Below are 25,100 nucleotides of genomic sequence, written 5' to 3' on the forward strand. Positions count from 1 at the left end.
AGCCTTGATGTCAAGGCGTTGTTTCACACCTACTGCCAGCTGAGTGCTGAACTGATGCGAAGGGGGTGTGCCAGCAGCAGTGCCTGGCTGTCCCTCCCCAGCCACCCAGCCCTGCCCAGAACCCTGCTGAGCTGGAGCCAAATAAACTGAGAACACATCAGTGGGAAAATGAACCAGGACACAGTGTGGGTGAAGTCAGCAGGTGTCCCACAGGGAGCAGGCAGGGCAGGCAGGGCAGCAGACAGCTGAGTGCCATCTGCAGTCACAGGAGAGCTGTCACAGTGAGCAGAGGCAGCTCACTCAAAATCACAGAATGGCTGCAGCTGGAAGAGACCTTAGAGATGTTGCAACCCCCTGCACTGGGCAGGGACACCTTCCCCTGGGCCCCACCCAAAGTGGCCTCAAACACTCACAGTGCTGGGACATTCCCAGCTTCTCTGGGCAGCCTTTTCCAGTGTCTCATCACTACCCCTGAGTTATGTTCCTTCAAGGAAAGGGACCCTCATCACTGGGCCAAGGCCAGCAGTGAGTGCAAGCACCTATGACAAAGCTGGGAAAGAGACCAGGAGGGTAAGAGGGAGAGCTGTGCCCTGTCCCACAGCGGGTGACAGCAGGAAGGTGAGAGCAGGGGGCTGCAGCCACACTTCTGAAGGGGTTCAGGCGCTGCTGTGCAACTTGAACTTCTGACAAGCCAGTGCTGATGTAGGAATCTGGGCCAGGAGGATTATGCAAGTGTCCAAAATGGATGATTGACATCAGTTAAGTCAGGATCAATGACTGGAGAGCCTACTGCTACATCTTGCATCTAAAACTGACATGTGCAGAAGTCTGTGGAATTACAAAATAGAAAACTAAGTGGTTAGAGACAGGCAAAATCTCAGCTACTGCCCCCACCTCCAATTTATATTTCAGCCACAGACCTGCCATGAAAATCAGGATTTCAGTTTAAGAATAATGGTTGAAAATGCCTTTCTGTGAATCGGTAATCTGGGAATCAGAGGGGCAAACAAACTCACCCTGCTTTTGTTCAGAGACACATGATCTCACTGTTGGCTCTAATGCCCTCTAGCTGCTGGGATCTCCCTTCCCTGCCACGGGATTACTGCCCAGCCATGGTGTCCTCCCTGTGCTGGTGACTCTGGGGCAGGTTTGCTGCTAGACTGTGCACAGTCCTGCACAGTGTGGGGAAATAATATTTGTGAGTATGAGAGGGAGAAAGCTCAGGTGTAGACACAGCTCAATGTCTCAAATGAAATCCCCCCTGCCCAGCCCTACCCCAGCCCTCAGCTGAGACCTTTGCCATGGGACACAGCAAAGGACCATCCACACAGGTATGAATTCTAATTGCAGCTCTAACTTGATTTTGGCAGCCCCTTCTGAGTGTCTCTTTTAATGTACACCTCAGCTGGTCCCTGGACTTCAACCCCAGGAGTGGCTCTTGTGTTTTTCATCTGTTGGATAAAAATATCTGCTGCTGTCACCAGCTGCACTCAGTCCAAGAAGAAAATAACCCAGACTTTACTAGGGTGCCCCACACAGGGATGCTTTTCACTGTCTGCAACAGAACAGCCACTTACATGAGTTTCATTTTCTCTCTCACAGAACTTTTCTATAGCATGGACCTATCTACTAGTCGCTGCACTACAAAAATCTCCCCAAGTACTCCATCATCCTGTTTCCTACAAGGCATGACTTTGCCTTAGAAATAGTGTTAGCAAAAGATGTAATTGTCATTCTCCTGGGCTGCATCAAATCTTATTTAAGGATGGATCTCCTCTCAATTTCTCTTAGAGGCACTTTACCCTAGAGAGAACCAATCCATTATTGGAAGGAGATGTTCTGACCCCATTAGCTGGGCAGACGTGTGCTTGAACTGCAGACCTCTGAGCATCCTCAATCCAAGCTGAGCTAGCTCAGGCAAAGCTGTGTGGAGGGGATGCATCCTCAGAGATCCCTTTGCATCCCGCTCTGTACCAGGCAAGGGCTGAATGCACACTGCAATAGCCACCCAAGAGATCATTATGTCCAGCAGTTCATTGAAATGAGGGAATTTAAGGGTAGGCAGATAAACATAAAATGCTGGGATGTGTAACTTTGGATGTATGCTATGTTTTTTAAAAAGCATTGGAGAGAAATTCATTATAATTTATAATCCTCATATTGGCATGTACAAAAAAAACCCCCTGTGTGTTGATTTTTTTTTTGAAAACTGCTCTATTCTAAGCTTGCTTAATGCATATTTGGCTCTGGCCCCCTGAGAATACCAGAAAATGCATAATACAAGCATTTGCAACCTTTAAAAGTGGAAATGTCATAACTTAGTCTTAGTTAGTCAGTTGTTGCCCTGACTCTAATGAAAGTGCTGTTGTCCAATATGCTTTGCTCTTCATTGATTTTTCTTCTATCAGCTGGGAGTTCTGGTAAAAGAACAACAGATCTAATAATATCAGTAAAGCAAAGCAAGTAAGGAACAGTGAGCTCTTCAGTATATACAGGTCAAGCCAGAATCAATTTCCAGATTTGAAATTTTATTTTTAAAATGTATGTTTAATACAAGATCTTGTTCTAAGTCTATCAAAGCTTGCATAGCTTCAAGTTCCTGAATGACTGCTTTATCAAGTAGCCCACACTTAGGCCCCAGAGGTTAAGAAATAGAGGAGAAACAAAAATAAATTGAAAGTTTCTGCAGCTAGTTGAACCCAGCAACAGCTCCTTAAACCACTTTTACATTCCTGCAGTTTGATATACCATAAAGCCACGAGATACATTGAAAAGCTATGAATTTGCTAAGTAGGATTTCACTTCCTCTTGTTGTTAGAGGCCAATTTAGGTTCTCATGACAGATTTCCTATAGAAATAATGGATTTAGGGTAAAATTAAAAATTTAACAATCACTAAATCCTGATTAGTCTCTGCCTCAATTAAGACCAGCTGCTTTTGAATGGAGATGCTGGGAGAGCACCTTAACCTCAATAGAAGATGTTTTCTTCAGTTTCCTTGTTCTTGTGTCCCTCCAGCAAAGGCCCTGATTATTGCATCTTTTTTTTTTTTTGAAAGGTCATTACTGCCATGTGTTTTACCCATTTTTAAGAAAAGTTAAGGAAAAGTATGCTCTGAGAATAAAAAAAGGGGGGAAAATTAACAGCTCAAGGCACTCAAGATCCCAGGGACACTCATCTTGGTCTTTCTAGACATGTATAAGATATATCACAATGGATTGTAAGAAATGTTTCAGACTAACATCAGTTTTGAAAATGGGTCTCCATACAGCTTTTACTTAAATCAATTAAACCTTTTCTAAAGCCAAGGAAAAAATGTTCTAGGCAAAGAAATCAAATGTTTCATCTTTTGGATGCCTTGCTGACTCTGAGCTTGAGTGTGTGTTAATAATACTCTTTGTCAACTGTTTTACTTGGAGACTCCATTCCATCCTGGCCAATGCTATCCACATTTCCATCACCACTTGGCTGGAATCTACTAATGCAGAACAATTTGCACACACAGCCTTTGGCCTTAAGGGAACTCCAGGAACTCCAGAACACTGTAGTGCACCTCAGCCTCGTGGCCATGGGCACATCAAAGCACTCTGCTGATCTCTACAATGGCTCCTGCCAGAGCATCACAGGAAATCTGCAGTATCAGTCATTGCTTTGCTCTCCCAATCAAATCTGATAGCATGGACACAGCTTTCCACTGGAATGAGACACCTAATGACAACAGTTCCTCTGACATAGTAGAACCCTCCACAAAATCTGAGGTGGGGGAATATAAACCTGTGAAAAGAAACTCTTTAGAAACAATGGATATCCCAACCCTCACTACCTCTCAGTCTATGTACAAGACACATTTGTTCCACATTGCCTTGTTATAATGACTACACATGTTTTAAACTGCAAGCTCTACTGCACCAAACATGGAACAAACAGTTTAAACACTCAAACAGGCTGATGGTGGTGGGCACTGAGTTCCTACCATTCACATAATGTAACAGTTTGTGTCAGACATGGGAAGTCTGCTCTACCAGAAGAATGTGTTCTAAACCTAGCAGAGCCATATTTTTTTCTGAAGGAAACACTATAACAGGGAGTAGAAGTCAGTCAGATTCTTTTATGATATGAGTCTTAACAAAGGCACAGAAATTATTCTGCCTTCCTCACTAGAAGATTTGCAATATAACCAGTATTTAATTCTATCAATTCAAGAAAAAACCCCAAATCCTCTACCATCGATTTTATTCTATTTACCATTATTAACTTGCCAGAATAGGCAGATGAGGATAGCTATGTACTTGGACTTGACACACAGTCCAGGTTGTGAGCAATGTGCCACTGAAGAGTAAACTCAGCATCTTTGAGTGTGCTGCTTTGATGAGGTTTATCTCTCACTATTTGGCATACAGAGAGCTTACAGAGAGCAATTTTGTCACCTATGCACCTGAAATTCCATGCACTGCAACTATGAGGTATTGAAAACAAGAACACCTTCTCAAAGGCAAAAGACAGACAAACAGATTCTTTAAACAGTTTATTTGATAAATGTCAGTAAATTAGTGAATATATAACAAACTTACGTATCACTGTATATCTTGCAGAGTTCTATAAATAGGTCTTTATAAAAAGTAGCAGTACCAAATGGAAAAGTAATCAAAATAACCTAGTGAGTTGGTTTGAAAAGAAATGTACTCTAGGAAATATCTGATACATAATTCTAAATTTTTCTCACTTAAAGGCCACATCAGCCTAACAAAGAACAAAATTTGTTAATAACATTACTGTTAACACTGAGACAAAAGGGAAACAAGGGGCATCAGTCAATAGAAGACAAAGAACAGAAATAAAAGAATTGTGGAATTCTTTGATGTTGGATAATAATTTATTAGGATGTTCATCAAAATAGCTAGTAACACAGTGCTCTCAGTAAAGTACTACCAGACTACCAAATAAGTACCTAAAGTGCTAACAGGTGCTTAACCAGCATTCCAGTTTGCTTCAGCAGCTCACCTTCACCCTGGTAAAAACAGCACAAATACCAACAGGGTATTTTCTTAAGAGTTTCCTAATACAGCAGCTGTACCACCTTGTGAGGCATGCAGTGGAAATACTTAAAATAGATGTAGAAGAGTGGGGATAGTATTAGATTGTATGATATTATACACTGCATATTCTCCATGGAATCATTTAATTCCAATAAAATATGTCTTTCCCATTGAGAGCTCAGGGACTTGGAATGTAACTAAAAGATTCACTGGAAAGCTTTATCAAACTTTAGGAAGACTGAAAGGTCTTTATTATATGAGATATATTATTGTATGTTATGCAATTAAATATTGTGCTAAATATGACATGAGTAGGACAAATTCCAGCTCAACTTTCAGATATAACTTTGGAGGACAACAAATTCTATGAGAGCATCTTTACTCTGTAAACTGAGCTGATTTCTGGAAGTGATAGAGATATGCAAGCGACAGAGGGTTACATAACACTCGTTCCAGTGCTGCCACTCAGATCCCAGCTGCACTTTTGACCTCTGCCTCAGTTTCTCTGTGTAAAGTATCCCAATATTTTAAGATAAAGAGCCACTTTTACAATAACAGTACAATTAGATAAATCAGTGAAGCTGTTGAGGAAAGGGGCCCTGGAAAATTTCTTCGTATTTCATATGTTACACCTTGAAGGTTGCAATGAACTAGGAAAAGCTAAAACTCGTGACAATGAAGAGGTGATTTCACTGCATTTGTTTTCTCCTTTTTTTAATGTAGACACTAATCTTCCACAAGAAACAAAGCTTCTCAAAACATACTGGAGAGCAAAATGCTCAAGTCATACATGCTTAGTTTCAAAGTTATGTTGCTATTCCAAGAGAGAAATCAATGTATACTATATTAAAAGCAATCATCACAGTCCTTCAAATGATTGGAGAGCTTAACTTTGAATGCAATTCAACCTAATAGAGGCTTTAATGGCTTTTGACAGATTGTTCCACTGATCAAGGGACATGTATGAAAATAACTGCCTACCAAGCCCTGATTTGATTTTAAGAAAAGAAAACTGAAGGTTAATGGTAAACAGAAGTTGATTGTTCACATTTTCACTGAAATAACTCTATCTGACCTGTTCTTAGAAGCAGTGGAATAAAGGATAATGGGAATCTTATACACCTGACTTTTTGCTTTAGCCTGTAATCAAGGGGACTAATCAGACCAAGATGTGTTGGCATGAAAGCAAGTATTTGACGATAGGGAGGGGGAGGAGAACAACTTTTGTGACCAAATTCTTGTTCATCATGGACAAGCCCTGTAAAACCAGTGGAGATTTAGAGGATGTAAACCAAAGCATAATACATCCTTTTGGATTATGAATGTTATCTCCTAAGCAACAAGAAGAGAAACAAGAGTTTCTATAATATGTGAAGTGCCTGTGCCTAAATATCAACATTTTAGTGTGCTAATTTTATTGGTTATTTCTTGGCTTTTATTTTATGTGTTATTCAGCCAGTTCTGTAGCCTTTCTATGTACAGTCTTTTTGTAATTGTATAAATTATCTTCTCTTGTTCATTGAATGCCCTCAGGCTAAGGTGAAGAGGACAGATGAATGTAAATGAAAGTTCAAGCCCAGCCACACTGAAGGTGAAGAGTCAGTTTGTACAGGACAGAGAGCAGTGGTTCTGTTCAGGATTGCCTCTGCAAAGGTTCTGTTGAGGATTGCCTGTGCAGTGGCTCGGTTCAGGACTGCCTGTGCAGTGGTTTTGTTCAAGGTTGCCTCTACAATGGGTTCTGTTCAGGATTGCCTCTGCAGTGGTTCTGTTCAGGATTGCCTCTACAATGGGTTCTGTTCAGGATTGCCTCTGCCTGTACAGGTGGGGTGAGCCAGAACAGGGCAGGATGTGAGTCCTACAGAACAATGAATGCTGGTGGTTTGGCCAGAGTCCTTCCTCACTCCCTAGCAGCTCCCACGCTCTAAAGGCAGATTATTGTAGTCCTGAACTTTTCACTCTTATGGAGAGTCCAATGGGTTTTTGATGAGGAGCCTCATGCAAACAGAATTTTTCTTGTCTGGCCCTTCGCTGTGTCAGATCACTGTCCCGGTGGACAGGACAGAAGATGAGCTGTAGCAACTTGAATCTCAAATGAGAAGCAGAATGTTTGGAGGTACTCCATCTGTGGAGCTGTAGCAGGACAGAGGGTGGCTGAAGCTGGGGATGAGATTTTCTCACCCCTGTTGCTACAGTGGAATAACCACTCTTCCCAAATCCGTAATCTTGGTGTGAGCTGAGAGTGGTCAGCTCCCAGCAGAAAGCTGAGGACTGGCTGTCAGGGGCAGGAAGGGGTTTAGGGAGCCAACATTGACTTTGCACCAGGTGGTAACAATTAAGAGAGAGATCCTGACCTGCACTGTACAAGTTTGAGCTCAATGACTCCCATATGAGTCCAGTTAATGAAGTTGTGGCCTTGAAAAATCACATCCCTTGGGTCTCCTGTGCATCCCACCTTGCCTCTCTCACCCTGCTCTCAGCCCAGCTTAGACACAAGCCTAAGCCTGGCCTGGTTTAATATCCAACAGCCCAAACTCCACTGCACAGCACAGAACCAATGGAACAGCACAGCTGTAACTGAGAAAGGAGCAATGCCAGCTCTTAACACGCTACAATATTTTAGTCACCTTTCATGATGGAGTTTAATAATATTTTGATTTCTGTGCTGTGACATGAATGGAATCCCTGAATATGCCCCACTGTATTAATTAGTCCAGCATGATTTTATATTGCTCCTTGTACCACTACCATGAATCTAAAACCATATTCAGATGATAATAAGACAACAGATTTGGATATTTATTATGGGGCATATTACCCATCCTGCACAGTTTTCAGTCAGTGATTACTCACGGCATTCTTATTTACCCTTTAAATGATCAGAACCTGCTGTAAAGCTTAGAACATAAGTATTATGCCTTTAAAATCCACTGTATTAAGATTAATTTTATTTATTTACATAACCTTTTCAACAGAAGAAAGGACCTATGGGATAAAATTTTTTTATATACACAGATATGAACAAAGTATTATAAAAACATCTCTAATTACATTGCATAACACAGCAGTTTTCTATCAAATACTTAAAAACAGTCTGTATCTTTCATCCCCCAAATTACAGAAACAATAGAAGTTTTTCATTTTCTGCCAACATTTTCTCTCTATCAGTGTAAAACCAACTCTGTATCAGATTTATAAAAGAAAGCCCTTGCCTTGAGCATTTCATTTGTACTGGTTCCATGTTTAGTCAGTAGCTTTTGTAAAATTGATGAATATTGTCTAAAGGCAAGTGCAGACAGGCAAACAGATCTGTATCTTCTGCAATCCATTTAGCCTGACACACACGTGCAAGTGAACTATTTTACCTCAATTCAGTCCTGGCTGATGAAAAGTAAATGTAAGCAAAATCGTGAACTTCACCATTTTAAAAGAACCACTGAATTTAATGTCAGAAGTTAATTTATGCTCTCACCTCTTCCTTGAAAAACCTGACCTTGGTCCTCATGCTTCTAAAGCACCCAGGCTTCGCAAACAATTGCTATACACAGAACATTAATTAGAGGCTGTGTCTTCCAGCTCTTTCAAAAAGGAAATGGGTTATCTAATGCTGGAATATAAATGGATAGCTAAAGAATCATTGAAACAAGCTAAATTGTAACTACTTGAATAAAATAAAGAAATCTTCAAAGTAGATTGTCAGCTTCTAACACATAATCTAAGCACAGCAATAATTTATACTTGATCTCTCAGGTTTTTTTATATATATTTACCTTTAACTGTGTTCTCCTGTTGGGGTACCCTTTGGCATTACTGTGTGCTTCAAATAGTTCCACCATCTTACTCATGTTATTGCTATCAACTCCTGTGGGCTTTGGAGATATGAAATCTTCTCATACTTCTGCATTTCAACTGAGCACAATCAGGTTATACTGATTTAGATGATGCAAGACTGGAATGCAAGAGAGAGCCCTAAACCACTTGATTATTGGTATTTTGGCAGTCTTATTCCAAGGGTGTTCATTTGTCCATATCATTGCTAACCATGGCTTAGATAAGTGCTATCTGACTGCACTGAGACTAGGGCTAGTTCAGCTAATTCACTACCTTAAATCTTCCAACATAGGCAAGACGTGGGAACATGTATTCTAAAAATTCTGTTATTACTGCCAGCAGTCTCCTAATAGGTTTGGGATTGTTTCGGTTTGGTTTTATTTTTACTACTGCTGGAAATAATTATTTGCCAATCATTTTTTAATAGGTTTGCCTCCACTTCAGCTACAAAGTACACCATTGATATGCCTCCTCCACCCTTTGTGGTGGTCAGATTACTTTCAATACTGTGATCCCCATGGATTTTAGCAGTGCTTAATTATACACAAAGTAATCATAACATAACAGCATAAACAAACAGTCCTCCTAAACACTGTGTTAACACTGTTACATCATTAGCTTGTCTGAATTCATACTGCTCATTTCCAAAGCAATATCTGTTTCTGAGAACTGCCTTTTCAAAAGCAGAATTCCCACATCTTCAGCTAGCTTTTCTCTAAGCGATCTCCAAAGTAAACAGTGTTTAGTGTGGCACTAATCCAAATATGCCACTGGTAAAGCCAGCTTTAACTAGTGCAGGGAAGAGAAAGCTATGCCCATAGCAGTATTTCCAAATGTTATGAAATCTATGGCACAAGAGACAACAGAGAGATGTGTGGATCATGGTAATATTATCAATGCTGGTTTAAGTAATAACTTATTCTTCAGAGACTCTTTACATTCCACAGGATAACTAAAAGTTTTCACAGAAGCCCAGGACTACGATGGAAACACTTGATTCAGGTATTTATACTTTTGCTGGCACAGCTTGACCTAAAGTCTTATGAGGTACAACCTCTACTTGATATAATTGTCCTGGCAAAAGCTGGTAGGTGTGGACACAGCCTTATACCACTAAAACTGAATTTTTACTGGCACAGCTTCCTTAGCTCCAGGGAGGTCTGGCATATGTTATACTGTCAAAAGCACAATTTTCAGGAGTAGAAGCCTCATCCACACACACAGCTCTTTGCCAGTACAGAAGCTGGTGTGTTCTGGGTGAGCTCAGCCTCAGCAGAGACTTTAAACACCACATTAACACAGGAGGCATATTCATTTCTTGGTGGCAATGTCAAATTCTGAACCTTACTGGCTTCTTTGGTAATACAGCCTGAGTGTTTTTTCACCATAATGATTTTCTGCTTTTTGTGGCAAAGTTGGACACCAGTCCAACCAATTCAGATAAAATAGCAATTTGCCAAAACAAAATACTCTATCTCATTCAGGAGCACCCTGTATCATCCTACACATAACTGTTCTTTTTACAGCAAGTTACTACAAAACATCACAAACCGCTTAATTTCTCATAGTTTTTGAGTTTATGCTCATAGATCTCACTTGATGCTGAAATACCCAATATCACACAATCTAAATCTAGTTTCTCAGGGGACCAAACAACTCAAATGGAAGGTCTCACTTAGGTCCATCACCTCTTTAGGCAATGCACTGGGAAACCTGACCTCAGAATAGGATTCACAACATGCAGAAACAAAGCAATGATTAGGAACTGAATTCTGAATTCCAGGGAGCCCAGGAAGTAGAGATTCACATCAGAAATCTCTCTTAGTAGTACTCTGTTGCCATGAGGCAAAACAGTAAGAAAGTATTGGGATCTATGTTAGAATGCTCCTACAGAATTCTTCACCTGAAAAAAAGCTCTGAGAAGGAGCCACTGCACAAAGGAGTAGCTCCAGCATCTCCTGCCCCTCTGTGTTACTGGATTGAGAATCCACAGCTCTGTTCTGAAGATCTCCAGCAGGCTCACCCCCAGCTGGCCTCTCATTAGGATGCCCAGATCATGCAGTCTGCTTTGGCACAGGTGTGAACTACACCTTGGGCTGCTCAAACCTGCCAGACCAGAGACAGCTCTAGGCACTCATGGAAGCTGAAATTTGGATACCAAGGGAATGTGTCAAAACACTGCAGAGTTGGGACTGCTCAGCCTCAAGAAGAGATGGCTGAGAGGGGACATTACTCATGTCTCAGTATCTGCAGGAGGTGTTAGAGGATGGAACAGGCTCTGCCCCTGGTGCCCAGCAATGGGACAGGAGGAAGGGGCAGGAATGACGCCCAGGAAGCTGCACCTGGACACGAGCAAGGAGTTCTTGGCTGTGCAGGGCCCGAGCACGGAACAGCCCGGCCAGAGCCTGCGGAGTCTCCTCACTGGGGACACTCCAGAACTGTCTGGACACAGCTCTGTGCCCTGGGCAATTCTGCTTGAGCAGGGAGGTTGGACAAGGTGATTCCACTGTGGTCCTTCCAACCTGCCCCAACCTGTGATTCTTTGAAACACAGATATCCCTGGGCTGTAGGGTCAATGGGAATTAGAGCGGAGGAGGAGGGAACTAAGGCTGGTGTTCTGGACTTCGGGTGTTAAAAAACACACTCTTCTCTAAATTTGGGGGCTGGTACTCTTTATTGTGAGACAGTGACTAAGCTACTGTGTAAAGACTGGTAAAATCTGCATTTACACATAACATACAATCAAGAAATCATAAAGCTTAAAAGATTTATGATAACGACAAAGCTTCTCCCCAGATGGCCAGCACCAATAATTCTAGACTGGAAGGTCACTTGTTATTCTATCCATTGAACAAGATTTTGTAGATAAGCAATTACTTCTTCTAGATCATATGGCAGAGGCATATTACATTCATCATCATCTGTCCAGAAGGGATGGCATTCTGGTTTCTGGTCTTCTGGCAAGCTCTCTGCTGCGTCTGACTGGCACCTGAAAAGAAAGGTAAGCAGATAAACCACTTAAGTAAAACTGTATCAAGAAACTGAATACTCAGCAAGGATTCATTTGAGCATTAATTTAAAGAGAAAGATGATAAAAAAAAGAAATACGACATCTTCTGACACCAAATGGATTGCACATTTCCAGTGAAGTTGATTTCTGTTGTAGGCTTTGTATTTTCTGTAGGGATTTCTCAAAAAGCCAATCACAGAGAAAACTCAGTTAGTGTTCCTTTATATGGTGAATTATTTTTTCATTATCTCAGCTGTTATTTAAAGTATGTGATTAAATCATTATCAGATTTAAATGTTTGCTGGTTTCCAATGTATTACTAGATTATTGAGAAAGATTAAACTGAATTTACTGCATTAAGGTCAGGGGGGATAGATTAAACAACATTAAAGAAGCCAGACTAGCTTTGTAGATTCTGGAGATTTACAAGTGTATCAACCTGCTTAGCACTGAAAAAGGCAATATAAAAAGAGAAAATTCTATAAAGAAAAATGGAAATGGAGGTTAATAACAACTTCCAATGATGAATGGGTGAGCAAAACTTCAATAAAATTAAATTAAGAGGCTAGTGTATGTTAGTCCCCAGAGAAAATGTTTAAATTACAATGTTTTTTATTAAATGGATTATTCATCAATACTAGTGAAGTCTAATTATAATATTCAACTGAACTGCAGCCTGCAGAGGAAAGTTTTTATAAGTGGCAACCATCACATCTGTAAAGATTAGACTAATACATGCCACATCAAAAACATTGTCACAGTTCAAGGAGGATTTCTCCCCCTCTCTTTTGCCTTCCCCTCAAACAATTTGCACATTGTGGATTAATTAGTTAATATTTGCAATGGGGCAAAACAGAAAAATGATGAGAATTACCTTAATTTTGGTACATACTGCAGGTCTATATAGCTCTTTAAAGAGACAACAACCAAATTGCAGAAATGCACTTTTATCTCTTGTATGACATTTTTTAAAACTTGTCTTCCATAAAGCACATAATTTTTCTAAGAACTTTAAAGTTGTTTTAAACACATATGTGTCTTTCACCTCAGTAGAATGAACTCTAAGAATACTGACACACTCAACTTCCTTGTGGACACCATTGACCTTCTGGAAGAGACTGTTGCCAAATGAAAGATGTCTTCTTCTCCTGGGAATTATTAATAGCAGCATAATCCCCAAGAGAGAACATACTTCAGCTTTACACCCATGTTGGTGGGTGGTTAATTGCTGCACCAGCATCCTGGGCACTCAATCCATCGTACATTACACTACAAGGACAGTATTAACACATAGCATTCCAATATATCTTCAGCTCTCCACATCAGCCCCTGATAATAGCATCTGTTAACATGCACTAAGTACTATTATGTAGCACATCACTTCATAAATAATAAGATTAGCCGACCTCAGGGCCCTGGGAAGAGTAATGTGTTTAAATGTTCTCATTATTTATTTAAAACAAGAATTAAAGGAACAGAAGCTACTTGTGACAATCCTCTTAGCATAAATATTAAACTGTTTGCATTGATAAGCTGCACTGTACAGAATAACAGAGGATTTGTTTTGCTGGCTGCTTTATAATAGTTGTTATAGCAAATGCAGTTTAGTGTGTGAGTTCTGAGAGGTACTTAACTGATTGTACCATCATGTTCTGAAGACATTTTCCAAATTATATAAAGGAACAGGAGAAAATTAATATGCAGGGGAAGCTGAAACTAATTACAGCATAACTCTATAAGGCTTTTAAAAGCTTGCTTTATTTTCTGTCTTGGCACAAAATAATACACTCAGTTTGGTGGGTAGTATAAGACATTCCAGTTTAAGCATTTCCATCTAAAAGTGGATAAATTAACCATGTAGTGATTATTGCAGATGACAAATCACAAAGCTCAACCAGTAAATACTGTAGGCATGTTATATGATCTGCAAAACTCAGCTAATAATAATAATAAACATTTTCTCTCTGCCACATCTATTAACAACAGTTTTCACTGACAGAAAAAATATATCAACCTTTAGCTTCCTCAGCATTTCAGAGTCCTCTTTACCTTTCATGTCTTTTTTTTCCCCCTTGCTCTCTCACACAAACAGATTGACCAGCTCTTCCCTCACATGTGGGTGTTTGTGTTGCTGTAAATGTGGTGGCAGTCACAGTGATGCTGTGCCTGGACAGCCCAAGAGCACCTGCTTGCTACATTCCCTTTTCTGTATTTGTTACCAGCAGAGCCATTGCTAAGAGGTCTCCCCACAGCCAATCATGCAATTAGGGAAGTTTTAGCCATAGCATATTCCATGGGAGGGATTAGAGGAACGGAAGAGGGTCAGGTCCTCAGACTTGCTGTGCCAGTCTGATGACAGAAATGCATCAATGTGCTCAAAAAATACAAAAAAGGGAAAGCAGTGCCACAGTACTCGAAGTTCAGTGATCCCATGGTGCTTTTGTCCTTCTGTTGGATTTCTACAGCCTTGTTCCATACTAGCAAGAGGCAGAGAATGATACACTCTTACAATTTGTCAATCATCTATTTTGACCAAAATTACAACCCCTGTGCTGGATCTGCTGACATCAAAGGCAGCTTAAGTTTTTTCATATTCAAAGCTATGGGGCTGGTTCTAGGCAGTCACTGCTGCACCTGGCAGTTCAATAAGCAATCCACCTGAATAGCTCCCACAATCTGGAACATGGTCAAAAATGTGCTTTCTCACTCAGAATTAGGGTGCAAAAACCAGACCTTTCTAGATGAGTATATTTCTGATGAAAAAAAAATAAATTCTACAGCAGAAATTGTTCCTACAATGATATTTAATTTGTAGCAGGGAAGAGAGCTGAAGGTCTTGCCAAAAGCAGAGCAACATTTTAAACTGAAGCAGAACAATCAAATGCATCTAAATGATTGCACAGAATTATTTCAAATTCTTTGTGTCTGACAGTTAAAATTAATTAGCAACAATAACCCTTGATAAATAAAAATAAAAAAAAGGGCTGCAAACATCGAGCTGTGGTGGTAGTGGGAAACTATGAAGATTTACAATATTGTAAGTTAATGAAAATATTCCACATCAATTAAAAATTATTTGAGTTATTAGTCAAAACTCCAAAGGAAAATAGAACTAACCTGTGCATATTATATGTAAAAACTGTGTAAAGAGTGGAAATCATACAAACTCTGAAATACAGAATAGATTCCTTCAATACTTTATCTGCAGCAGGAGAACAGGAAAACTGCCATGATATATTTCAGAGCAATTTAGCTGCAAGATCTTGACACTAAGTGTTCAATAACATATTATAGAAAGAATTGTTTGTTTATAGAATGCACAAAACTCCATGGTCCCTACTTTCTTACTAAAACAATCAAGACTTGTGACAGTTTGAATTAAAAAAGCCCATTATTAGTTACTGTTGAAGAGTATGTTCTCACTACTTCTACCCTCTAAAGTTCTCAGATTTTTCATAATCTTTTTGTCTGTTTTTGACAAATGGACTTTGCTCATTAATATTTACCAATGTTCAACTAAGTGATGACAAACATTTGTATGACTGTTTGACTATTTGCATAACAGCAGATGATGATTTCCCTGGAAGGTGGCTGGTATCTCCCTGGGCAGGTGTGCATCCACTGAGACAGACACTTGCCTGGTCATGGATCCCTGGGCTGCACTGATTTTTGATGATCAGGGTGTCATCTACATTAGAGGACACTGATCACGATGCTAAAATTAACCAAGCTAGCTAAAGTGTGTGTTAATTATGAGTATGCAAGCAGTCAATAAAAGGTTAATGCAAAAGTCAAGGGATGAATTTATTTCAGTATTGCATCACTCTACTGACTAAATGACTAACATTATGCTTTGTTTTTAATCGATATATTTTACAGTAATGCGTGAGTCATTGATTTGAAAAAATGTCTTTTTTCTAACAGTTAAGTTTTGCAATTATTAAGCATCAAGTGTCAATATACTTAAAACACTCTTTCTTCAGAGCAGATACCTTTTTGTACCATTGTCAGGAACAAGAATGCAGAGAAGGCAAGGGGCAGCCTCAGGTTCTGCGTGATTAATGCAAGTGATTAATGCAAATAAGAATTATTACCTAGGAACCTAAATAAGGTACTGTGAATTAGAGTCCCTGGATTCTCTTGCACTGTTTGTCTACTCCACAGGAGTGTAGTCAAATCAGATCAATAGGGGTCAATCAGTGGCTCAGACTGCACAGGCATGCTAAGAGTGAGGAGAGGATATAAACAGCCCCGTCTCTGAGATGGTACTAATTTAGTTACCTGTGCCCAGCAGTTCAAAGACCAAAGGAGATGACATGGAAATTCATAGGGTAAGATGAGGAAAATGGGTCTGGCTGACTTCCCCATGCACTGACATGGTCAGAAGGGGAGGATGGCACATTTGCCCTGCAGGTACAAAAGCACGCATTCACCCATACCCGCTTACTCCAGCACTCCTGAAATTTTATGTTTTATGTGGAGAGCTATTTTCTCCCTCCAGTCATGCTGGAAAAAAGGTGCTATGGTACTATTATTCAAAACTTCAGGGTAACTTTTAAAACACTGGCCCAGGCAAAAAAAGCATTTGGATCACTTCACTAAGACAAATGCATTCCTGAAACCCAGACTGACATCATTAAAACGGCACAGCTCTGCTAACATGGGGGCATGCTGTTCTGAGTAAGAGAAATTTCTTTAGACACCATTTTCCACTCTTAAAACTCACAATGACTTTGCATATATGGGCTCAAATATGGGTTATTAATGTTACATCACAGAGCTCTGCTGTGCAACACAAATCCTACTAGTATAGGAACCTGGGACATAGAGATTTGCTTTAGGTTTGGATTTTTTCATACTCGTCCCTCAAACAATTACTCCACATGGAAAATTATTATGTAAACAACGTGTAGTTACTCTAATCTTAGTTGCCAGAGCATATACAAGACAGACAGCACTCCAGCCTGGATCACCTGTATCCAAGGGACACCAGTCCTATGCTCTCCCAGAGCTTTTTATGGAGAACTAATCCAGAACATGAGATCTTCATTGGGAGCTGGGGCTTAACTTGTTTATAGTCAAAAAATATTGAAAGCTTGACTTCTGATTTATCTTATTTTAGAAGAAATAGCATATATAGAATCAGTATTTCAGCTGGAACTTCACCAAAAGTGTTTTGAAGGGTGTTTGGAAAATGGGTTGACTAATGCTCCATCATGACACAGGGTTAGGATGGAATACTTTCTGATCTCTGTGTTTAAATTCTGTAAAACATAAGGAAGCTAATAATTAAAAATTCTTCACTTGGTATTAACTTTTTTAGTTTGCATCCTAAAGACTATTTTCTGAAAAAACAGAGGATAGAGAAAATATTAATATATTGAAATACCATTTTTATATGGCTATATCACCAACAAAATTCAAATTTTTCATGCCAAAACTGATATTTTGAAAGTTATTGGGTCCAATCTAGACAAAAGATTTTCTTAGATTTTTAATTAACCAATAAGAAAATTGCCAACTTTGAGAGAAAGCGTTTCTTTCAGTTGCTCCCTGCTTGTCCCTCCTGTGACTCTGCACAAGTAAAACCTTCCCAGGTTTACTCTACCTTTTAAGAAATAAAAAAAAAAAAAACCCAAACAAATTAAATCAATATTTGACTTTGCAAACTAGATTTTAGAAGTGCTGGTTCCAAACAGGCAGTGAAATGAAGTGGCCAGATGGAAAGAGAGCAGTGCTTCATTCTTTTGGACATCTACTCCCCAGTGCATTCCCAAGAAGTCTGTCCCATTTACAATAAGTCATCGCTGATGTTCTTTCATGTGCTGTAACTACAGTGTGCCCAGCCATAAATAATGGCTGAGACCAGGACTGCATTTATAGAAGGGACAAAAAGTGTTTGTTTCCAGGTAAGAAACTTGAAAAGAGAATGCCAGTTTTAGGAAAGGGATAGAGGCAATATCAGTTAAATATTTATCGAAGAGAAAAAAAAAAGTATCAGCTGCACAAAGACACAAGAACAAATACATTTGCTGGCACATCAGATGATCTCTGTCTGCTTCTTTCAAGAGTTGATAATGGCTCATGTCACTGGTGCTTTTGGCCCTTACCACAGAACCAACGTTTACAGGCACTGACTCAAGAGCTTTACGCCTTCAAAATCAACCATGCCATTGGAAATGAGGAGGCTGCTGCAATATCCTGAGGCATCATCCTGACAAAGCAGGATAGCCTGAACACAGCCAGCCTTGTGTGCACTTTGACAAGGTGAATCTATAGCAGAATCCATCTTTAACACTGGCCCGCAGAGTGCATTTTGCTGTTCCACAGCAAGGCAGGGAAGAGATCAATGAACCTGACACTAAACGGGGTGAAACAACAGTTGCACCAGCTTGAAAATGTCAGAGTTTCTATTATTACTCAAATAGTAAACCAGGTAAATATGAGAAAAACCCTCCAGATGTTGAAATAACAGCAACCAAAGCACTGGTGGAGTCTAACCAAAAGACTTTTCAAGTGGTGCACCAATGTGCTTCACATGCATTTGTAGAAAGAAATAAAACTCAAAATCATTTAAAAAAAATTTTGTCTTAACCGTAAAGAACTTAAAATACTTTCCCTCCACAATATTAATTAAAATCTGTTCAAATGTATGTCAGTCTTTCTAAACAATTTAGGTCAGAAACTAAGGAAAAGGATCAAGGTTTGTTTCAGCTACAGAGTGGGGATTGCAAAGCCCTGAAACCTCCAAAACATTCCAGCTCTGGGTGGAAAGAATGAAAGAAAAGAGGAAACAAGAATCTCCTTTCTCCAAGACAGTAATCCCTACTGTGGGGTAATTAATAAACAGAAATCTACCCGACTTGTGATGAGTTTATCAGTAACCCTCCTCACCATGTCCACCAGCTCTCCCCTGTAAAGGGCAGAACCTAGGAGATGGCCTTGCAGCACTGAGAACAGCCCTGGCATCTATGCATGATGTGAATTTGACTTCCCTAGACACAGCTTTTCCTCTCCTTTGTGTCCAACAGACCCAGAAACTGTCCATGAGAAAATCCGTGCACCTCCTATTCCCACAGGAGAATGTCTGTGTGGGGCAGCCTCAATTCCATGTTTGTTTGATTTTTTAATTAAGAAGCATCACTACTCGCTATAAAGTGTAGGGGGTAGGGAAATCCCCCAGAGAAACACTGAATAAATAACACGGCATTTGCTGAAAGATGAAGTTTAATCCAATTTAACTTATAGGTCTAAAAATTGCTCCCTTTCAGTCCTGTTTCTCAGATGCTTTTGTTTCCTGTTTTTAGAATAATATGTATACAAGGAATGTATGCTAACTGTATGAGAAGCACGTTTATACATATTTATATGCACACCCCTTCACACCAATACTTGCAAAAAATCCCATTAGTCCAGAGGAGACAGCATTTAGGAGGAAATTTTCAGCACCACAGACATAGATTTAGTTACATACTTTTCATGATCAGGAATGGGAAGAGAGTTATTCCCACCGTGTTAAGAATATTTGGCTTTGACTTCAAACAACATACAAATATATCAACCTCAATATAATTTATATTCTCTCAGAAGGAACCTAAAATTCTCTAAGCCTTTGCTGAGACATCTGATGTTCCAGTCCCCTCTGTTGCAGTGTATGATCGGCTGTTTTATTTCACTTGCAATCCTTGCTTTCCTGTGATTTTTTCAGACAAAGAAACAAAATGTCTGCTATATGCTGAGTATAAACACAGCTGACTTGTTTTCCCCAAAGTATCGATTTTATGCACTTTTAAAATAACTATTTTCATTCTGTTTGCATAATCAGCTGGGGCATTGTTCCTCTACATTTGCAGAAACACAGATGGAATTGCTGATTTGGAGCCTTTGGAGAGATTTTATAGTATTCTCCAGAATCTAAGCTTCTATTAAAATAAGGTTTCAAGCACTTCTGGTTGTGAAGATAGCCTGGACAATGTAATTTGATGCATGGTTATCTTGTTGAGTCCACAACCAGACAGACAGACGCAATAGCACCAAGGGAGCTGTGAATTTCCCCCACTTATTTTATTGGGTGTTTACTTGGGGCCAGATGCTCCCCTCTGTTGTGCAGAACAGCGTTAAATGACTGAAAAAAGAGAGGAAAAGGAAATGGAAATAAAAACCAACAAAGAGGAGAAAAGGAAATCCCCACAGCCCACTTCCCAGGGGGCTACAGATGCCCTCCCTTGCCAGTATTAGACTGGAAGATCTGGGGCTGAGCCATGCATATGGCACATTTTGTTTGAAAGACACTGTATTTTCCAAAAGAATGTCATCTGAAAAGTTAATGATGCATCATTCCAGCATCATTTACTCTTTCACTTTATCTTTTGTACTCTTTTTATGTGAAAGTCATATAGGTAAGCAAAAATATAAACATAGGATCTTTCAAAATGACATGGAAGGAGGATGGCCTTCCCATTTAATGCCATCTCATTTAAAATAAGCAATCCCATTTTCCAAAGAACTTCAGGATCTGGAGGCTCTGCCTTTCTGCAAGAAAGCTAAAACATTTTCCTTGTTGCCTCTTTTTCCATAAGGCACCTTTTCACGTTAATAAAAATCAACTGCTGTATGACAAATCCCTGTTATATAAGGAAAGTGAAATCAAAGGAAACATGAGTGAATGCAACTAACAGCGACCACCTTACTTGATCCTCAAATCAGTCTGGAGAGAAAGGGTCTGTATCTTAGCATCAAAGCAATGTAATCATTCCTGCACCACTCCTGCTGGCTGCAAATACAACCCAGCCCCAAAATCCCCCAGCTTCCATCAGGACCAAGGCAAGGGTGACCCACAAGGGGCAGCACTTGGGAGCTGAAAGGAACTGCAGATCTCAGACATTTGTAGTAACCACTGTGCAAGGACTCCAGGTATGATTTTACATGGAACAGACCTTTGTGCATGTTTGGCTCACAAGGGAGGGTGACACCAAATGGAGATCCTGCCCCAGAAACCACCTGGATCCTCTCAGATTCTTCCCAAGTTGCACCACTTGCCTGCTTTGCTCCTTTTCAGTGAATTTGCACATTTCAATAGCCAAAACAAAGCTATGATGGATGGATAATAAGCACCAAACAACTCCAAGACTCTCTCAAGACTGAAATTAAAATGTTGTTTATCACTGTAACCTGAGGCATAAATACATGTATGTACATGTCTCTCTTTATACATATATACACTCACAGACACATATAAGAGGAGTTTATTCCACATCTTCTATCAAGAGCTATGGCCTTGAACTCCTAAGAGGCTTAGGGAACAAAGAAACAAACAAAACTAAAGGTTTATTGTGCTGCAGCACAACATTGTCTTCCTTGTGTTGTGCACCTTGGCCGTAGCCTGCAACCAAAATGTTTATAACATATATTGGAACTTCTACTGTAAGAGCAATGCAATTCTGTGGGCTAAAACACAGTTTCTTTAAGGTCAACATGAGGTGAAATGGACGCAGGAGGGAACAAATAATAAGGAAATGAGAAAACAGATACAAGAAAGGCAGAGAGGCCCAAGAAGAGTTAGGAGTTTAGGAATAAAAAAAGAAAGCCTCATGTAACTAATCACATTTCAACCACTGCAGAATTTCTCCATGGCTGCTGCTTTATTCAGTGATATTTTATGGATAAATCACTATAAAAATATGCCACCAAAAAAAACTTCCAGTGCTGGCAGACAAATAGACTTGATATCCCAGGAAATGCTACAATAGGTCCAGCCACAAATAAAAATAATATGGCAACAATATGCTCAACAAGCTGCTTCTCTACAACTGGAGTAAATCTTTCTGTCTACCAAGCAGACCTCAGAATTTTTTCTATTACCCTTTGGATTTCAAATAACTGCAAACATTACAAAGAGATTTGAAATATCCTTTTCTACTTTCACTTGTAAATAATTATCATTGCCCAAATACAATGTGAAGAAATATATTTCTTTGCTTACTTTCAAGTTCAGCATCACTGTACTTCAAAATTTTTGAATCGAGGTAATTCTGCAATATTTTTTAAGACCAACTAAAATTCCAGTACAGACTGGATGATGATTTAAAGTTACTAGACTGGAATATGCTTTAGTTTATGGAATATGATTGCATTCAATCAATTTAAACACAATATAAAGTACATGCATCTGATGCTGGCCTCTATTATTTTCAGATGTACTTACAAAAAGTAAAAGATCCTTATCTATAACATCCTATTAGTGGACTTGAATTCTCTCAGTACCATGAGCACTTATTCACCCTAGTGAGCTCCAAAATGCTACTAGCAGGCAAAACCTAAAATGTCTATTGCAACAAATGCATACAGCTCTTCATCTTACTTCTGCAGTTGAAAGATCTTTTTGACTGCAATATCAATGACTTTAAACCACAGACTAAGATTTTAGACCTTCTGGTGGTGCCAACTCACTTGTTTTATATGCTATGATGTATAGTCCTGGCTTTGAGCTTTCTCTATCACTACTGATGCTTTTGATGCTTTGTTCTCTTTTTACTTTAGGATGGAAAATAACAAATAATGCTGAGTTCTCTTCTTACTCTTGAATTCTTCTGATGTCTATCTTCAGAACTCTTCTAACATCCAATTTATGTCATTCTTTTTCTTTCCTATGCTGTGAATTTGAAATGAAAGAAGGTAACATAATATCTATGTAAGATCTATGGGCAACTGAAATGGCCTTCAGAGGAAACTTCAGAGTTATTTGGAAAACTATCTTGCCTCCATAGAAAGTAAAAAATTGCTTCTCAACAGATAATGCAACTACTTCTGAAATTCTTCTTGAAGTTATTGTCACAAGGAACAGTCCAATCATAATAATGTATATACTGCTATATGCCTTATGAGTAGTTCAGATGGGTTATTTCGTTAGTACTTGCAAGGCACAATTCAAATTCATTTATGTGCTTTCTCTTGACTTATTCTTTACCATGAAATGGCAACAGAACCCAAAGTTTGCTAAAAAGAGAGCCTAACATCTGCTCTGCTGATTGACTGCAAGGCTACTCATGCTATTTTATAATATAATTCCTCCTAAAACACCACATCAGAATTCCAAAGACCTCTTATATTAGTTAATTAAAGACCTGATTCAATCTTCTCTCAGTTCTCAGCAAAATGCATAGTCATACATTTGAACCTCATTTAGCTCAGTGGAACTTTCAAATATATTTTGGGTTCAGCACAGGTTGAAAAGCTGCACTGTGTAGGGGCTGGGGTGATCTCTGCATCGCTGCTCAGAGCACAGCCATGCACATATGCAGGATTATCTGCACCTTCTCTTAAGGACCAGAGGCAGCCATCTATCCCTACCCCAAGGGCTCTCTCTGCATTTAGTCTCTAGTCCCTGTGCTGCACTGAACATTCCAACTCATGGACAAAAATTCATGGGCATGTTACCTGAATAATGCTGGACTTCAGTAACCTACCAGAGGAACTTCTCAGGGGTTTCTGTCAAGTAACCTACATTAAACTGTCAGGTTCCTATTCTAGGTGGATACTTGTGTAATTTTTTGATGCCAAGGAAACAAATCTTTTGTACTTGGGTGCCATTTAGTGTCCATCCCTCCATATTTTGTGCAAACTCATGAAAAATCAATATATACACCATGGAAAGTATCCATTTCACTACTCTCACAAGAGATCTACTGTTTTGTCTTCCTTGGTTCTGTGTCTGCTAAAGAACAGTTATTTAAACTTTGTGAATGATTTTGTCCTTCTATATGTTTTATTTTGTCTAGGAATGTTGTATTTCAGACTTCATTTTTCCTAGTTTATAGGTTGCCAGCTGAGCTTCCTTATATTGAACTGCTGATGAAATGTTTTCTTTTCCTGTTACAAGAAACATTGCTTTCCTGAGTATGCAACTGACCTAATATCCCTCCTCTGTTGTTTGCTATTTCAAAAAATATTATGATCATATCAATCTACTATGCAATGTGGTCACCTTTTTCTCTGCTGAAATGCTATTACTCCAGCCTGTCATAATGCCAAGAAATGAATGTAAACTTTAAGGGTTTCGGCAGTAGCTGCATAATCCTCCTCTTTTCAGTCCAATCAGCAGGTGTGTGTCCCTTTTTCCATTCTTAAGTGCTCCTGAGGAGTTATTAATCTGTAGTTCATATTTTTTAGATATGTGTAGTTCTACATGGAAATTTCACCCTCTCCCCTGCTCACTGAAGTGCCAGTAGGAGTGTCCAGGGAAGTTAATGACATTCCTCAGGAAGACGACAAGCCCATTTCCTTAGACCTTCTCCTATAGAGTTTGTCCTTTGCACTTGAGCTTTTCCATCATTTCACCACAACTGAGCAGGGAGGACACTGACAGGCCTGGTAGCTATTTCTGATAACAGCTATCAGCTTCATCTCCCTTTACCAAGACATAATGACTTCATCAGGTCCAGTTTACCTAATGCTGTCTTGTCTGCACAGCCGGAACTACCTGGTCTTTTCAGGCCCTTGAGGAATGCTCCATGCACTTCCTCCTTTTTTTTTTTTGACAGGTGTAAGTCTAATGTTTAATATACATTGGTTTAATGGAAAAGAGAATTGGCCAAAATACATACACATTAATTAATATTACATTTTATGGTGCAATTTATGAAAAAATGAAATATAACCATATATAACTACGCAGCATGTTTATATCTTCATTTACTTATTTTATCTAAAGATATCATAGAATCACCAAAAATACAAGGTCACACTGGATCAAAGGACATCATCTTGCTTGTTCAGAATGTCATTACGGAAGAAGCAGGAAAAGCAGCTGTATTACAAGTTGCCTTTCCAGCTCTCACAAACAAACTATTAATGGAGAAAGCCAGTCCTTTATGGCACATTACAGGACTAAGGTCACCTGGGAAACCATAAAGCTTCACTGGATACCCCCAAGACCAACTTGATTAGTCCCAGTAACCTTCAGCCCTTGCCAAGAGACTGACGGAAAAACCACTTTTTCAGGAGGCTATGACCTGGTGGTCAGACTCTTTAGAGGCAGTTACACAAAGGAAGTGCCTGAGATTCACCTGCAGCACTGAGCCACACTCACTACTGTCTCCTGGAATTACCAGGAGCATTATATCATGTTGGTAATCACAAGTGTTCTAAACATGAAGACAGTCTAAACTCGGAGTCCATGTCAAGAATTCTGTCAGCTAAAGAGGAGCATTATTTTGGCACAGAAACCTG

The 25,100-nt window shown here is 39.5% G+C and overlaps 1 protein-coding gene across 12 annotated transcripts in view; it reads right to left on the bottom strand.

Annotated features, from left to right (window-relative positions):
* Nucleotides 1-7,958: 7,958 nt before the first annotated feature.
* FTO (FTO alpha-ketoglutarate dependent dioxygenase) overlaps nucleotides 7,959-25,100 on the bottom strand; it is a 223,090-nt gene continuing 205,948 nt past the window's right edge. For 10 of the 12 annotated variants that reach the window (XM_064387230.1, XM_064387218.1, XM_064387225.1 and 7 more), the window contains one exon: nucleotides 7,959-11,852. In XM_064387230.1, coding sequence (XP_064243300.1) covers nucleotides 11,781-11,852 — 72 coding nt within the window. In that variant the 3' untranslated portion in view covers nucleotides 7,959-11,780. The remainder of the gene's footprint in view (nucleotides 11,853-25,100) is intronic. The other 2 variants (XM_064387222.1, XM_064387221.1) reach the window with 1 other exon arrangement.

This window comes from Passer domesticus, chromosome 12 (assembly GCF_036417665.1).
Source record: "Passer domesticus isolate bPasDom1 chromosome 12, bPasDom1.hap1, whole genome shotgun sequence".
Classification (NCBI taxonomy): Eukaryota; Metazoa; Chordata; class Aves; order Passeriformes; family Passeridae; genus Passer; species Passer domesticus.